Here is a 17859-nt window from a genome sequence, read left to right as displayed (position 1 = left end):
TTTCTGATCATCCGCATGTTCAGAGCCCGCATAGTCGCAACTTTCTCCAATGATTTTAGTCAAGGAAATAGTGTACCCCATGCAGGTTTGCATCCTCAGCACGACTCTATTCTTCATTACAATGAACTTGATAGAGAAGTAATCTCAAAAATCGATAATGTCCTCAATTTACGTAGATTACCTACAAATAGCACGCGCGTCTTCCAGCGCTATCTACTTGCAAGTGACAGATACAAATGACAATAAATAAACTGGCTACCTGGGCCGATAAAAACCGTTTCAGATTTTCTCTCCAGAAAACAGTAGCGGTTCTGGTCTTTGAGACAAAGCCTACAAGCCGATCCCACACTATATCTTAACAAATCCCCGCTTACAGTCAAACGAGAGCTTCAATTTTCGGATGTCACATTCTTAGCACATACAAACAACAATAAAGAATAAAATCTGTTGGCATTGTGGAGAGTGAGAGAGCAGCCGTGCGTGCTGCACAAGCCAGAATGGAAATAAAACACTCGAACTTGCCGCCTAGGGATTGCATTACTAAGATACTTTGTTGGGCGAGTTGGTACTTGTGCCTTGGAGTAAAGGGCTTAGGCATAGTAGTGAGTCAGCGCTTGTACTGTGGCTTTCTTTTATCTTGTCATTTTTCTTCGTGTTCGCGCTGTTTAAATTATTAAAGGATTGCATTACGTTAGCACGTACCAAACTGAGAGCTTAAGTGGCAGGCTGTTAGAAAAAATGAGGAAAACAATACGCCACATTTTGTAAACCGTATTTTGGGAGAATGGAAATCATGCGCCATAAGGAACGTTTTATCAAAGTAAGTTTATGCCGTGTACGCATAGGTTACATACACATCACTTATAGCTTCTTGTTAACAAAACAAAATACAAACCTGTGTGTCAAATGTGTCTTTATAAGATCAAAGTTATTCACATTTCAATCTCATGTTCACATTTCGATTAACTTAGCAAAGATATTTTACAGTATTTTAAAATCAACGCTTTTCATTTCATTCTGCACTGTATTTAGGCGAACAAGCACTCGTCATTTTTTTCTGGCTTGAATATTTCGGAAAATAAAATGTTCCAATTTTATTGTATCATAACATCAATGCGCTTACTATAACAGATCACCTAATTTTGTATCTGGCGCACTATCATAGCCACAGTTGAATATGCGCCATAAACCCTACATAACTAACGTATTTGCCAAACCTGCGGATTGTTGAGAACTATGCCGCTTTATCAGCGGCCTACCGGGCCATAAGTAAAAACGCGCTTGCTAAGATAAACATCTTTCTTTCTTTCTAGTGATACGCCCCTTTTGTTTATTTATTTTCTGTCTGTGGTTTACATGTATTATTTTTCGCTATAACCCGAGCGTTTCTCCTGTTCCCCCTCAGGAGCGGTCGTTGCTCGCGAGTACGGCCTGCCTTGCGTGGTTGGAATCGAAGGGATCACTTCGATGCTGAATACCGGTACATGTTTTATCTTACTTGCGACAGAACGTGTCATTGTTATGAATTGTACTCATATGACTTTTTGTTTTACCTTTCGATCTAGGTTCTTACTATACTAATCTAAATTAATCTAAATTATCAAAATAAACCTAAGTGAATTGTGGCCTGGAAATGGCAAATAGAGCAAAACACTTGTTTCCATGTGCGTTTAGTTCACCTAATACACACGACATTATTTTAGGTCAGGTATAATTCATACGTATTTTAATCTCCCTCCTGCTACGAGCCTGGATTTAGCGCAAGCCTGATTTGTGTTTACCCATCTTAAATGTATGTCCAGCCCAATGTATTTCTATAGCAAGGTCAGGACTAAACATCGAAATATCGTTTACATGCAGTACACCAAACAGCTCAGCTTTAAAGCGGCCGTTTCATTAGTACGAAGCTTGTTTCTGTTGTGCCGAAATATTAGTGAGAAAGGACATTAACCTTGACATTCCTGCCCATATTCCGTTCCCGAATGCGCACTCTCAAACATCTCCAGTAGGGAAATGAAAGGGACTGTGTAACAAAGAGTGAATATTTCAGTTATTGACAGACCTACTCCAAGTTAAATGCTTAGGAAGTAGCTGTCGTAGAGAAAACCGGTAACAGATTAGCACTATCTGAGTTAGTGGTTCATATCTTAAAATGACAAAAAAAGAGCAACCGCGCTGCAGAAGGGTAACATATTGGCCGTTTAGAAACAAGTTAAACATGCAAATCACTATAATAGGAAAGCATACGCAAGATGCCTATATTAATGACTACGCTTGTTCGAAACACATTGGATTTCACGCCCATACTTTCAGGGCATGCGCCACGAAACTGACAATAGACCGACCTTGTTGCACAGGCCGAATTTATATTGCGAGTGACCTAAAGCACACAATAATTTTGGTTATCAAACTAACTCTCTTCCGATGAAAACGTCACCATGCATCCAGATGTGGCGTTCGTCCCTGCTGCCGATCCTGAGAAATAAACGGCCATTCGCAAAACACGGGCAGCAGCTACACTTACAGCAATAGCGAAGAAAAATTTGTTTCTATAGGGTCCGAGAAGGTGCGATGTTCTCGCCGCTGGTCTCATGACACCCCGGTACAATGTAAAGCTTGCCGTTTACAGGACGACTCGTCTCGTACATTACGTCTGTGGTACATATCATGAAAGAGTAGTGATGCTACGTCCTGCACACTGGATTTCTTAGCCACCCTTATGAATACCTCAAGAATACACTAATAAAGTAGCGATTAGGCACGGATTAATATTTTATACTTTCGTGCTTCGAAGCTCTTAGGCTTGTGCAAAAAGCACGTGTAGGGATCCATGGCATGGCTTTAGAACTTAATGATTATTATGCATCACACGAGTGGCGTGTAAAATTCCTCCCCCATGAAAAGGTTTACATTCTTCCAGCTGCCGTGTTTCAGTGATAAGATGCGCAGCAATTTCCTCTTGAACTCAACTGATGCAGCGCATTTCTCACTGCCGTAGGTGTTACTCATATCAACTTTTCACAGCAAAGTCTCATTCAACTGACCAGGCAGAAAAGGAAGTGAAATTTTCGGAATATATATAGATGAATGGAGATTGTTTCATCAACTCAACATGTGCTCGATCGCAAAAAAAATGAATGCTTAGATTTGTCGCCAGAGTTTACCTGTTTATATTTATTCATTCAGGTTTGTTTTTGAATGCACTGTACATACTCTGCTAGAACTACTGGGAGCCTGTCTTTCAACTAATGAAGCACTATTGTTAGTCTATTCAACCAATGTGTGCTCCTTTTTTCTTGACCGGTCTGCTTTGCTAGTTTCCGATACACAAAACAAATCCGAGTCAATTTCCCTTTTCTACTCATACAGAGTACTCGATAAATCTTGTGAGTGTCAGTAACGAATGCGGAAGCTATATTTTAGGTGCTGGTAATATCTAATAAATGCTCTCTATCCACTTCTTTAGGTGACTACATCCAGCTGGATGGAAACACCGGGGTCATCCGGAAAATATCACCGCCCACGACAGAGGATGACTAAGATGCCTGCGAGAAGTGCTGCCTATTGTAATGACTAGCTCCAATACTTTCACATTCTGGGAATTTAGGAACATACTATTTTGGTGCAAATTAATTGTTGTTAGCGTCCAGCAATAAACATTAGGAAAGCCCTTGTGTGGGGCGTGCGTAATATATAAAAAGGAAGTTTAATTATGTGCTCTCGGCGAACATGCATTGCTGCGGAGATGGTCGCACTTCATTCGTGCTTCATTTTATTCAGTGACGATGTTTTTACAATATAGGCCGCAAAGCCTTTGTCCGGTTCCCATGCGGAGTGGAAATAGAGGAATGAAATTTAAGAGCGCCTTCAAAAATGCGACTCTGCTTTGGGTGCTTGCCACGCCGCAGTACACGGCCACTTTGGGTCTCAACGAAGTTTTTAACACCCTTAGCTTCCTTCCGATCAGCGCATACAGCACATGTATGCGCTGATCGGCTATTGGACACATGTACGAGGCATGCGAAGTCTTCTCTGATCGGTGCTTATTGTGCAGCCAACAGGGAAACGCTACAGGCGCAGCATGATTTTGAAACGCGGGAGTAACGGGTAAATTATGAGGATAACAAGAAATCAAGTGCGAGAAAGTGTGGCACAATATTTACGACACGTGACACCAAGCGCGCAGTCTGCTGCGATGACCTCATCACTGTTGCAACACCTAGCTATTATCTGAGGCATCGGCGGATAAACCTGTAATATTAAAACATAGCCATAATCTGAGGCATGCGAAGATAAACCTGTGATATCTGACATAGCACTGGCTCGAATAAAAATCGAGACTACTGGGTGGCAGTTTTTGTTTGCCTTTATAAAACGGACCAAGAACATTAGATTTGTCTTCAAAATATCTGCCTTCCCGATCGCCCTCAGGGTCAACTTAATTTTGGTTTTTCAACTTTACAGTCGTTCTTGCCCCGCAGTAATTGCTCAGGTGAAGTTGCTACGCGAAGAAAGAAGTCGATATTCAATCGTTGCCATCTATAATCTAGGTCACAACGGGAAATTGCCTGAATTGGTATTTGCAGTTTCTGCATGCTTTACGTTTGCGACATGTTAGCCTACGAATAGCATTTAAGTTATATTCCGCTACTGACCGGTTGTGCGAACGCTTTTAGCAGATAGCACATCATTCGGGGAAAAGTGGTTTATATACAGGCAGCGCGCATTACCCAATCTGCCTGCAATGTATGCACATCAGGCTTTCAAAACATCGACCCATGGACAAGGCCACTGCTTTTATCCAGCTTGCGCTACAACAATGTCAAGCTCATGATCGTAAGGCATTGATATTAAAGTAGAAAGTGGATCTAAAACTCAGTACGAAGACGTTTACAGTAGAGTCCAGCGATGGCACATTAATGTGCCGGCAAGCTATGAGGCATAAAACGTTCAGGCAATACATCTAAGGTAGGTAGTGATCGTTGCTCTCTGGACGAAAGAGGAAAAATTATAGGGAGTACATTGGATAACCAAGCTCCGACGAGGCGAAAGCCTCCATCGCGCGGTGGTCCGAAGCCCTCCACTACGGCACCTATTTTCTTTTTCACTCCCACCTTCGCGATGATGCGATTGCGTAAATTATCAGCCAACACATAATGCCCCGCCTTAACATAGCCGTATTAAGGTACCTGCGTGGTCTAGGGATAACGCGAATAGAAGGGTCTTGTCAGGATGATTCTGATATCACCCTCCCGTATGAAAGTTGAGGGCCGAGTTGGCAGCTCCTGCCAAACGTAATGCCAGCAAGCTCTACGTCCATCTAGTGCTCGGCTATGTCAGCTACTAGTTTCCGTCTCCCACGTAACGAAAGCATTACGGACGGACAGACGGATGGGCGGGTGGACCGACGAACGGACTCAAGGACGTACACAATCCGCGAGCATGAGGAATTAAATTATATCGCCTTAAATTAAATGAAGGAAGTAACATGGGGTGGAGTAGCGCCTGTTGGCCAAGGCCGCGAACATCATCTAGCTTACTGGTATGTCGAAGGCAGTAACAAGTTTTATTGCACCAATTCTCAACTGTTCTGGTGAAACGTGGAGCTTAACAAAAAAAAAAAAGATGTAATGTAATGTAATTCCATCGCGATATAGAAAGAAAAAATTAAACGGCTTTAACGTTGCTGAACCGAGTGTGGAGCGAAAGTGTTGGTAGCGGGCGACTGAGCGTTGCATCGAACACAATCAGAGTTGAGTTGAAATTTTAGGTGGTGGTTTTAAAGGCGTTCACCGCATCCTAATATGGGGACGCTTAAGCTGCGCCTTTAAGGGTATGACGTGATAGCCTACGCTACCAGTCCACATATAAAGTCCCTCTTTAACCAAGCCATATGAATGTGCCCTAGGGGCCTATAGAAGTGACGTGAATATCAGGGTCCGGGCAGGCTGTTTTTTGACATAACCATCCCAAGCCAATCGAGGAACCCAAGTTGGCAGCTCCTGCCATTTGCGGCTACGGCATACGAGCATAAGCGATGAGCCGAGCTGGCTGGCGTAGTGTTGCTTTAGCAACAAAATAATAGTTGCAGTGTTTGAACGAATGGAAGCGAAGATTGTGTGCGAATGTGAACGCTAACCACTTATACGCCATCTGGAATTAAGAACGCTAATTGTATATGGGAGGGTATGCATTGCGGCCTATGGACATCGAGAGCCTCCTAGAGTAATGGGAGGGACAATATAAGAGCAGATTGCAGAGGGCGCAAAGGGTTGGGTGTGTAAAACATAAATTCTAACGTATCATGCGGCTATATCTTTCACGAGTCAGGGTAATTGAAATGTATCAGAGAGGAAAAGAGATGGAAGAGGTGGAGGATGAAAAATATTTGCTTGTCCGAAAATATTTGCACATCCATCCCCTCCCCCCCCCCCCTTGCGGCACTTCGTTGCGAAGTCTGGAGGCTTATCGGCTCGATAGATCTTTAGGTCTTGTGTCACCGGCGGCATCTTCAGCCAGTCGGACGAGGTGGAGCTCAGAGTCCGAACTACGCAGAAAGGTGTTCCAGAATTCTTAAGAATCGACATTTAGCTCCCACCCCGGATAATTTGTCCATTCTCAGATTATATGGCCAAGGGAACCTCTCAACCCTGAGCATATACACTTGTCTGATCTTGCATCTGAGAACATGTGGTTCGCCAGGAATCGGAGTGGGTGCCTACATGTTTGCAGTCGTCTCCACGCGCCTGCCTCCGTATTATTTAATGACTGTTCTGGTGGGAGCACCAGCCGAGGCTTCAATATGTAATGTTGAATGATTTCCCAACATTTTACCTTGTGTTCAAGACTCCATTGACGGAGGGAGGCATCACTAGCCCGGTAGTATAAACATCGAGCCCTTTTCCATACTGTTGACAGAGACTAGTGTTGACGATGCTTCAATAATTCGTTAACTGCGCATAAGCAGCTTAAAGCTCTCCATCGCACATTCCGTCCCCACATACATAAAATTGAAGGCCAGCACAAGACATGCCATATCCTCCATAGTTTGCAAGATTCCTTCCTCGCCCTTGCGACCCAGACAAATATTCTTTGCCGGGGAACATGGCCATCAATCTTGTCTTTGCCTCATTATAGTGTATTTCCTTTATTTTTATAGGGGGCAGCCCATCTGCCAATATTCAGATACTCAGAAACACATGCCGAATTCTCCTATTGTGAAACACCACTGAGCGTTGTGAAGAGTGGCAATAGTTATAGACATACGTTGCAAAACCTTCTATGTACAAGATTCTCCCCTGGCAGACCAAAATTTGCTAGATATGCGAGCATGACTGCCTCAAATGAACAAGGGTAAACTCTTAAATCTATCCACTGAAAGGATTCCTTCGCCAAATTTCTCTACCATGGTGTGCAAACCCACCATTCTTTAATTACTGATGTGCCATGGCACACTCATCTAAAACAAGCGACTGAAGGAAAACCTTATGTAATTGTTTGTACGCACAAAAACGTGAAGTCTGCAATTTATTTGCATGCTAAAAATAAATCGTCCTAAAAAAGACACAGTTGGCGCCGCACCAGGTATACCAGCTATCTTCAGCCTCTGGAAATCTTGAGCGGCAACTCAATGGCTTTGGACTTCAAGTACTAATGCATAGTTTGCAGGGCATAATCAGGCCATAGTGCTTACGTTTAGATTTCCGTCAAGTATCAAAGCCCTTAAGTGGGATGTCAGCGCAAATTAAAGAACCCTAATGGTCCAAATTTATCTGGCATCCTCCACGATGAATTCTCTCAGTATTCATGCGTACCTGCTAGAAGATAAACTCCGTTCACAATTTTTGTATGCAGAAAGCGCGATAGGTTAGAGGTAAAGGTCGAAACATCTGATACGAATTTAAACGAAGATGCAAACATGCACCGATAAAAACTTCAATAAGCAATGTTCGGAATGACCGATGAAAACTGAGAAGGGTAAAAAGTTAGTTTTATTTATTTATATATTCAGTGCTGCACACCTTTGGTGGTCAGAGAAGGAGCGGCGTAAAATTATTTAGACAATTTAGGCAGTGAAGCACGCGTAAAATGAATAATTATTAGAGCACAAGGTATCAACACAATCAGCGAGTACAAAAGGAAAACGAATATTCTCTAACGTAAACAAGGAATACCTAAAGTAAGGAAAACAAAGCAGCGAGGAATATATATATATATATATATATATATATATATATATATATATATATATATATATATATATATATATATATATATATATATATATATATATATATATATATTACGTATACCGACAATGGACTCCAGAGTGAGAGACGAAGAAGCAGAAGTAACAATTGGTGCTCACCAGTCATTAAGAAAGAAGGTGGCGAAGAACAGCGACATAGCATCTAGTCCGCCGATAAGGGTACGGCGATCATCATCATGAACACGATTGACTACATCGCGGAGGCTCCCTGTCGAAAAAAACTACAGAACCATGTCAAAAATACGACAGAATATTCTGTAGTTCTGTCGTAAACGTCAGATTTTCCTGTAGTTCTGTAGTTTTTCTGTAGTAGCTTTCTGTTGTCTGTAGTTCTGTCACACTTTTCTGTTGTAACTACTGAAAGCTCTGATGTTATTATAGAAAGTTTTCTTGTCGTCTGTCATCACCTGTAGGGGATTCCTGGACTAGCCTTCGCTACGTATCATCTTGGTGGAGGTGGATTAAGATCCCCGTGCACACCGATTAGCTCGTTTACGTTGTCAATAGCTTGATTTGCGCAGCAGACGCCAGCTACCTGGGATCGCAACGACGTCAAAAACAGCCACGATGACCTCAGAGGCATCCCCTACAACCGCGGAAACATCGCCTCAACCAGTAGTGCTCACAAATATTCGCAACCCTCTCATCTACAATGGCGATGAAAACCCAGACGTTGACGACTGGCTAGATGATTATGAGCGCTGCAGTCATAACAACCACTGGGACAAAACCATCATGCTCGCTAACATTATCTTCTGTTTGTCGAAAAACAGCTCGAACATGGTTCCAAAATAACGAACAAGAGCTCATACCCTGGGACATCTGCAGGAACAGGCTTCAGGACTTGTTCGGGATACCCATTGGGTGGGCTGTGGCTGCAAAACGGAACTTTCTTCTCGTGTTCAATTCCCCACGGAGTCCTACCTCGCCTACATTCAGGACGTGCTTGCGTTGTATCGCAAGTTCAACAGCTCCATGCCGGAAAGCAACAAGGTAGGGCATGTTTTCAAGGTTATCGCGGATGATGCGTTCAATATCCTATTCTGCACGGATGTCTCTACCATCGACTTGGTGTTTCAAGTCTGCCGAAAATTCGAGCAGCTTAAACAAACACATCTCGTACCTCCCTTTGAGCGTCTTCCGAACACGGCGGCTGCATCATCCTGCGATGACCTGGCACCTTTGCATCAGCCCTCTCATCCCACTACCGCGACAAGGATCGTCCGGAGAGACCTCGAGGCCCTAACTCCTGCACTACTTCCGTATCCCCTGCCCAACACTGTGGCCGTTGCCCCCAGGAACTTGCAAACGTCGACCTCACCTTCAGCCCCGTGCCATTCCCGCCACCATCGCAACCCGTTCCTTTAGTGGCTGCTACAACCATCAGCCCCCCGTCACTACCTTGGTAAAAAATCTGCAGATTGGCGGATCTCAGACGACAGGCGAATCTGTTCATTTGATGTCGAGCGAGCCACACTTAATGGTATTGCCGTAGCCACACCTTCCCGACCCATAGCTCCAATTACAACCCTGACCGGCGGTATTACTATGGACCTCGACGCTTTGCTGACCATCCAGAGGAGACCCGCCCCGCCTATGATCAACCTGTACACTTTCCTCCTCAACTAGATGAGCCTCGCACCGAAACAGTCCCAACTGCTCGTCGCTCTAACCGATCTCCATCTCACCGGGCTCGTCGATCCCGTTCACCGCTACTTCGTCGCAGCTCCTGTCCATCATACGCTGGCGCCTGCTCTGGAAACTAGCGAATGCAGCACCCGGGAGTGACGCTGCATACCGACCCGAACTGCCAATTCGGTTCTCAATCCCGCACCTTGACATAATCTCATTGATATTCTTGTGGACGGAGTCTCAATTTCTGCACCTATTGACATGCGCGCCCACATTTCTGTCCTCAGTTTCTCGCTTCGCCGACGCCTGAGAAAAACCCCTACACCCGCCACCTCATCCACAGTTTGCGTTGCGTATGGGAGCACAGTTACTGTGGTTGGTATATGTACTGCACGCATTCGCATTTTCAGCCGCAACATCCCTGTGTTATTTACAGTCCTCACCAATTTCCCTCAAGTCGTTATATTAGGACTCGTCGTATTAACTGCACACTCTGCTCTCATTGACTGTTCATCTGGGCTGCTTCAACTAGACCTGCCGCTCTGTCCTGATGAACAAGCTCATGAAACTCCAACGCGCCGTCTTCGCTTCGCTGCATTTATTCTCCTGCCTCTTCAAGCCGCTGTGTTTTCGCTCATGTCACCTTTTGCCTCCATTCCTGATGGCGACTACGTTGTTTCTCCCTTCACCAACGTGACATTGCAGCGTCGCATAGCCCTACCTCACAATATCGTCCACGTAGCGAATAACCACTTATATGCCAGTCCTGAACATCAGCTTTTTTTACTAAAGTTTTTTCCAGAGTTCATTTCTGTCACAGAACTGACTCCACTGTCTGACTTTAATGTGTCTGCACTTTTACCTGACCCTACCGCTGAAGTATCAACACGACCTGCACTGCCCGCACCAACGGCGGCCCGCATATCAAGAATGGTAGCTCCTGACTTGTGTCTTGATTGTGCTCATGCACTGACGAGCCTTCTGACTTCGTACAGTGACATTTTAGATTTGGTACCCGATCCTTGGGGCAAACGTCCCTCGTTACTCGTCGTATCGATACCGGAGACGCCAGCCCGATTCACAGAAGGCTTTACCGAGTCACCATTTCTGTACGTCGCGTCTTACAAGATGATGTGGACAAGATGTTGGCAAGAAACATTATAGAGCCATAGAGCAGCCCCTGGTCGTCACCTGTCGTGCTTCGTAAAACTCAGGACAATACCTAGAGGTTCTGTGCTGATTACCGACACCTCAACAAAGTTACGAAGAAAGATGTTTACCCACTTTGCCGCACAGATGATGCCCTGAACTGTTTGCACGGTGTCAGTTATTTCTATTCGGTTGATCTTCGTTCCGGTTATTGGCAGATCGCGGTCGACGAATGGGATCTAGAGAAGACCCCCTTCATCCCTTCCGATGGCCTGTGCCAATCCAAGGTTTTGCCTTTTGGCCTGTGTAATACGCCTACTACAATCCAGCGTATGATGGACTCTCTTCTACGCGGTTTCAAATGGACGACGTGGTTATGTTATCTTGATGATGCCATTGACTTTTATTTGACCTTCGACAGCCATATTCATCGCCTTGGTGCCATTCTTGGAGTCTTCTAAAGAGCTGGCCTTCAGTTGCATTCAAAGAAGTGTAGCTTCAGCCGATGTAAACTCAAGGAACTCGGACACTTGGTCGATGCCAGCGGCGTTCAAGCGGACTCCGACGAAATTCTTGCTGGAAGCGCATTTCCTACACCCCGCTGTACCAGTGGCGTTCGTAGTTTTTGTGGCCTTCGTTCTTATTTTCAACGGTTTGTCTCCAACTTTGCGGAGACGGCTCGTCCACTCACCCTTTTTTGAAGGACGACCTTCTATTTGGCTGGGGCCAAGAACATTCTCATGCCTTTTCTGAGCTAAATGCAGCCCTCACAAACTCGCCCGTCCTGGTACACTTCAACCCCTCAGCACCAACGGAGGTACGCACCGACGCCAGTAGTCACGGTATTGGTGCCATTCTCGCCGAACTGCAGACATGCTGCAGGTGTCATTGCTTATGCCAGTCGCCTCCTTTCAGTGGCTGTGTGGAACTGTTCGATCACAGAGTGTGAGTGTTTAGCCCTCGTGTGGGCCATTACAAAGTTTCGCCCTTATTTGATGATCGCCTGTTTTCCATCACCGGCCAACCCGCCTTATGTTGGCTTTCTTTGCTCAAGGACCCTACCGGTCGTCTCGGGTGTTGGGCGCTACGTCTTCAGGAACTCACTTTTTCTGTCACCCATAGGTACTGCCGGCTACACACTTATACCGACTACCTGTCCCGCAACCCGGTAGATTCACCGTCTGAAAGCGAGTATGACGATAGACGGCCTTTTCCCTCTGTTCGCTTCGGGGAATAAATGGATTGCGGTGGTTACCGGACTATACTACGCGCTATGCTGTTACACGAGTGATACTCACCAGCTGTGCAACTGACGTGGCTGTGTTTCTCTTCCACGACGTTATCCTGTACCATGGTGCTCCACGCCAGCTGCTCACTGACTGTGGCCGTTGCTTTCTTGCTCGATTAGTCGAAGAAGTTCTCTGATTGTGCTCCATTAAGCACTCCTTCACCACCGTTTATCATCCACAAACGAACGGCCTCACCTCACGCCTCAATAGCACACTCACGGACAGGCTGTTAGTGTATGTATCATCTGATCACCGTGACTGGGATATTACCTTACCGTTAGTAACCTTTGCGTCTAATTCCTCCCGTAACGATACAATGGGCTACTCGCCGTTCTATCATCTGTTCGGCCGGGACCATTCTCTTCCGTTTGGCAGCGTACTCCCTCCCACCTCTCATGCAAGTTCCTATTTTCGTGACGCAATATACCGAGCTGATGCCGCCCGTCTTATTGCTCGCCGCCGACTGGCGTCTTCCCAAAACTCACAAAAACGCCGCCATGATTCTCTCATTTTGGTAAAGATGAAAATATCGGCGCTGTTGTTTTCGAATATATCTTAATGACATCTTCGCAAAATATCTTGGAGTATTTGTTGGCAAAATAAAAACTTATTTGTAAGATGTAGCAGGGGTGGCACGCATGTGGTTTTGGGCAAATTGGAGCAACAGTTTCCTGCGCGACTGCTCTGAGGGGTACAGAATGATTTCAACATTGCACGAAAACTTTGCTGTTGAACCCCGCTACAGTGGAGCACTGGGTAGGTTATTCGAGTGTAGTGGGTTCAAATCTAAAGCCACGTAATCTAACTTCAATATGGCGTGTCTTCCGCTTCGGCGGACTAACTTGATTATTATAGTCCTGAATTAAAAAAAAAAAACGTTTCGTAGGTGCTTGAGGTACTCCACAAATGTGGGGTGCTAAGCGAAAATATAATGCAGATCGCCGATATTATGATGGCACTTAGCGTCGCCGACAATACAGCGAGAATACACGGACGACTCTGGAATGTACGCCCAGCTGTGGACATATACAGGGCCTTCTACTGAATAACACAGACCTCTCCTACATATAAAAGGCAGTTTTGCACACATTATCTGGCCGAATTTCAACCTTCAGATACCCTAAGTGTGCGTCGATAATTAGGAGCCTATCGACAGCGAACGTTAATATGATCTCGCCCAAGCTTAGACTCGCCGCATGATGACAGGATCGAGAACTCCAAAAGCCTCTTCTATATAAGCCTACTGCTTGGCGTCCCAGAGAGACCTGGGGTTACATTTTCCGGCCCAACCATGACTATACGTGCTGCATCGAACTTCTCCACCAACAATATGCAATCAAATTGTTGCAGTTTTCCAGCAAAGGCAAATGTGTCCAAGTAGAGGCTCTATTAGCTACTGGCATTAGCCGCGTTTTTGAGCATTATCACTTTTAATCACTTGCACAAACCTTGGCAGTGGCTTAGCTCGGCTAAGCCAAATATGCATAGCGAAAGCATGTGTGCCTGGCGCTGGGCAGCATACTACTCTCAAATCCAATTTAATTCCATCCAGTCTAGTGTAATTCGATCTAGCCCAATTAAGTGCAGTTCATTTCAGGCAAATGAAATCAATTCAAATGAAACCAGTCCAGTCGAGTCTTCACTCTGAACACAGCACTCACCTCCTAAAACATTACCCTAATTGCTGCATATACCATTTTTTTTTGCTGAACCTAAACAGCATATTTAAAAAAATAAATTTGTAGAATATAATCCTGTAATATACAGGTACTAGTGTTCAGTTCAGGTCGGTCATTCAGTCGTGTCCGACTCTTCGTGACCCTATGGACCATATCACGCCACGCTTTCCGGTCTGTCACTATCTTCCTAACATTACATAACTTCATCTGCAGCGAATTGAGGATACCATTTAACCATTGCGTTCGCTGCCAACCCCTTCTCCGGTGACCCTCAACCTTTCCCAATGTCAAATCTTTCTCCACCGACTCCTCTCTTCTCATCAGGTGACAAAAGTAGCTGAGCTGTAACTTTAGAATTTGACCCTTCAATTAGAAGTCAGGGCTTATGGTCGACAATATCGACTGATTTGATCCTCTGGTAGTCCAAGGAACTCTTAAGAGTCTCCGCCAGCACCACAATTCAAACGCGTCAATTCTTCGGCGGTCAGCCTTCTTCACAGTCCAACTCGCGCATCCATGCATCACAACTGGAAAGGCCATAGCACGAGTTATAGTGATCTTGGTTGGCAGACTAATGACTTTGCTCTTTACTAGACGGTCAAGGATAGCCATGGCTCTCTTTCCCAGAAGCATGCGTCTCCTAATTTCATGGCTGCAGTCACCTTCCGGGGTAATCTTGGAGACCAAGAAGAGAAAATCTGTTACAGCTTCCACTTCTTGTTCCTTGATGCTCCAGGACTTGACAGCGCAAGACGCCATGATCTTTGTCTTTTTTATTGTTCAGTTTAAGCCCGAACTTCTCTCTTGTACGCGCATCAATAGTCGCTTCAGTTCCATTTCACTTTCTGCCATTAAAGCGATATCATCCGCTTATCTAAGGTTGTTGATACGTTTTCCAGCAATCATAACTCCAGCTGAACACTCGACCAGACCGGCCTTCCTCATGATGCACTCAGCATATAGGGTATATAGGCAGGGCGACAGTACGCAGCCTTGTCTCACTTCTTTCTCAACCAGAAACCAATCAGCGAGACCACGTCCAGTTCTGATTGTGGCCTCTTGCCCTTCATACAGGTTCCTGAAGAGATAGATTTGGTGAATTGGAACTCCCATCTCGTGGAGAGCTTGCCACAGTCTGCTGTGATCTACGCAGTCAAACGCTTTCGCATAATCAATAAAGCAGAAGTAGATGGGTTTCTGGAACTCTCTTGCTTTTTCCGTGATCCAGAGAAGTTTGGCAATCTGATCTCTAGTTCCTCTCCTCTTGCGAAACCCAGCTTGCACGTCCGGAAGCTCCCGATCCACATACTCCTGCAGCCTACCTTGGAGAAATTTCAACATCCCACTGCTAGCATGCGAAATAAGAGCGAACGTGTGGTAGCTGCAACAACATTTGGCACTGCCTTTCTTTGCAATTGGGATGTAAGCTGACCTCCCCAATCCTGTGGCCACTGCAGGGTTGTCCAAATTTGCTGACATAATGTATACAGAACGTTAACAGCGTCATGGTTGAGGTTTTGAAGCAACTCAGCTGAAATGCCATCGATTCCGTTAGCTTTGTTCTGAACAAGGCTAGCTAAGGCCCATTCGAATTCACTCTGCAGGATGCCCGGTTCGAGATTAGTAATCATAACCGTCTTATGTTGGGGTCGCACATCCGTGTCCTTCTTGTACAGTTCTGTGTATTGCTGCCACATCTTCTTATTCTCTGAGGCTTCAGGCAGCTTTAACGGCGCGTAAATGTGGATGTTTGGAGTTAAGCTGCCAAATTCACAAGATGGTGCTGAGCTTATAGACCGACAATTTTCCGTCACTATAGCTAAAGCGGCGTTCTCGCGGGCAGTTTCAAGCCGCCACTGATTTGAAACCGCGCTGTCTACATTGGCTAGCCTCTCCGCCAAGTCTTTTCCTTTCCACACTGCTAAGAAAGAAAGAAAGAATAGAGCGTGATGCTGTTTGCTTTGCAGGCAAGGTGGCTAGACACTTTCTCTCCTCCAGCTCGCAGCCACTCTCCGACGGCCAAGCGCCTTGTTTCATACTTCAGGAACATCTTGCAGCCACCCTCTAACTCCTTCCAGTAGAATGAAAACTAGAACAAAATGGCCGACAGCACATGCAGGAGTGGCGTAGACGGTACGGCGCTTTTATGTCAAGATGAATGCGCTCCTCGGACCTCCAAAAAAGTTCTCCCTTCTATGGTGTTCGCATCAATGATGATGGTTTAAGGGATGGAACGTATTCTTTTTTCGACGCTGTAATTGTATGAGCCGAAATGATAGCACACCAAATAGGGCTTGTGAATTAGTATTCCTACAAGTAATTTCACTTTGGTTTTTGTCTCACCCAATCTCAAATTTGAACGTCGGAGCTTCACTCCTGTCATAGCTGAACTTGCCAAGGGAAACATAAAAAGCAGATATCACTTATGGAATCATCCTTATACTACGTTCAAATACAACTCAAAGACAGACCAGGAGATTGGCGCTCAAGGCGGCCTTCCCATTATCAGCTTTGGCTTGTCATTCTGAAGTCTCGGTCAACCGGGCTGTATCTCCTGGTGTCGAGTTGCCTGCAACTGCAATCCACGTGCTACGTCACTCATTACGATGTCATGAAACGATAGGAAAATAAATTCCCGGCCTTTTTTTAACAGATTCAATTCGTTTTTGAGTTATTTATTGTTATAATTTTTTTTATCCAAGTATGTAATTCAACATACGAATTATATGCTATTGTTTCAGTCCCTCGGAACGCTCTCGAAAGGGCAACTTTCTCCATGAGGCATAGCGCGATTGAGCAATGCACTAGTTACTCTTGGTCGGAATGAAACGATAGCCCGACACCAGATTGGCGCTATGCAACTGGCATTATATCTTTCTTTGTCCTTGCGAGCATTTGCAAGGACAATTTTTCAGTGTGGTTGCGATGCTTAGTGTGCGTAATGGCGCTTTGAAAACAAATGAGAAGACGTTTTACGAGCAGCGATAAAATTAGAATGTGAAGGTAAATTGCTAGCAAAATGTGGGTCGGAACCTTACCGTGCACCGGTTTGTTAAGAGCTCCTCCTTTTTGTTCCAGTTTGAGTTCAGTTAAAAATGGTGGACAAAATTCGGATTCTGTTCGGTTTCGCTTCCTGTTCCGATTCAACACTCTGTTTCTGATACGCCTCTTTGTTTTCCACAACAATACTAAATATTGCTATACAGTGTTTGCCTTATACGCACTATAATCTTCTACATGGCTTCATTACATACGGACGCAGCTGAAAGAAGGCGGCCGTGCAGCATGCGTTATCGCTCGTGTTACAGAATACAATGTGGATAAATTTGTCGAATCTTCACTACGTTGTGGTCTATTGTCGATATCTAGCTTGGAAGATAAGTTAGATATATTACATGCTGCTGGTCGATTTTAGGACGAAACGTGCTCTCATGCAACAAGCAGATCTTTGCTGATTAGACATCATATTGTCACGTACAAGGTGATTGAGGATATCAAGGATAGGGGTAGCTTCGATATAACAGCGGTGAGCAGCACAGACGCAAAACCCGCAAGCGACACTTCGTCGTCGTTCACTCAGTTATGCGCCACCTGGCAATGCTAGGTGGCAATACCCCCCCCCCCTTCCGAAAAAAAAGGAAACAAAAAGTGGAGACGGCCGGTGAGAACGGTGTGCCAAGTAAGAGAGTGGTCACAGGAGGTGGCCGTGCGTTATCGTTGGTGGTACGGCTTCAGCCGCACAATGTGCACAATGTCCGAGCTGGGCTTTCGACGTTTTGAAAGTGCGGCGCCTTCTGGAATAACTTTATAACTGAGGTCACTCACACGACGCCACACTTCG

The 17859-nt window shown here is 45.1% G+C and overlaps 1 protein-coding gene across 1 annotated transcript in view; it reads left to right on the top strand.

Annotated features, from left to right (window-relative positions):
* LOC146195976 (uncharacterized) overlaps window positions 1–4347 on the top strand; it is a 118291-nt gene extending 113944 nt beyond the window's left edge. Inside the window, exons 33-34 of the mRNA XM_084596890.1 lie at window positions 1406–1480; window positions 3467–4347. Coding sequence (XP_084453016.1) covers window positions 1406–1480; window positions 3467–3540 — 149 coding nt within the window. The 3' untranslated portion in view covers window positions 3541–4347. The remainder of the gene's footprint in view (window positions 1–1405; window positions 1481–3466) is intronic.
* The last annotated feature ends 13512 nt before the right edge of the window (window positions 4348–17859 follow it).

Source organism: Amblyomma maculatum, chromosome 3 (genome assembly GCF_055883805.1).
Source record: "Amblyomma maculatum isolate TAMU_Amacu chromosome 3, ASM5588380v1, whole genome shotgun sequence".
Taxonomy (NCBI): domain Eukaryota; kingdom Metazoa; phylum Arthropoda; class Arachnida; order Ixodida; family Ixodidae; genus Amblyomma; species Amblyomma maculatum.
The sequence above is the reverse complement of the archived record's forward strand: the minus strand, read 5'-3'. Positions and strand labels throughout refer to the sequence as shown.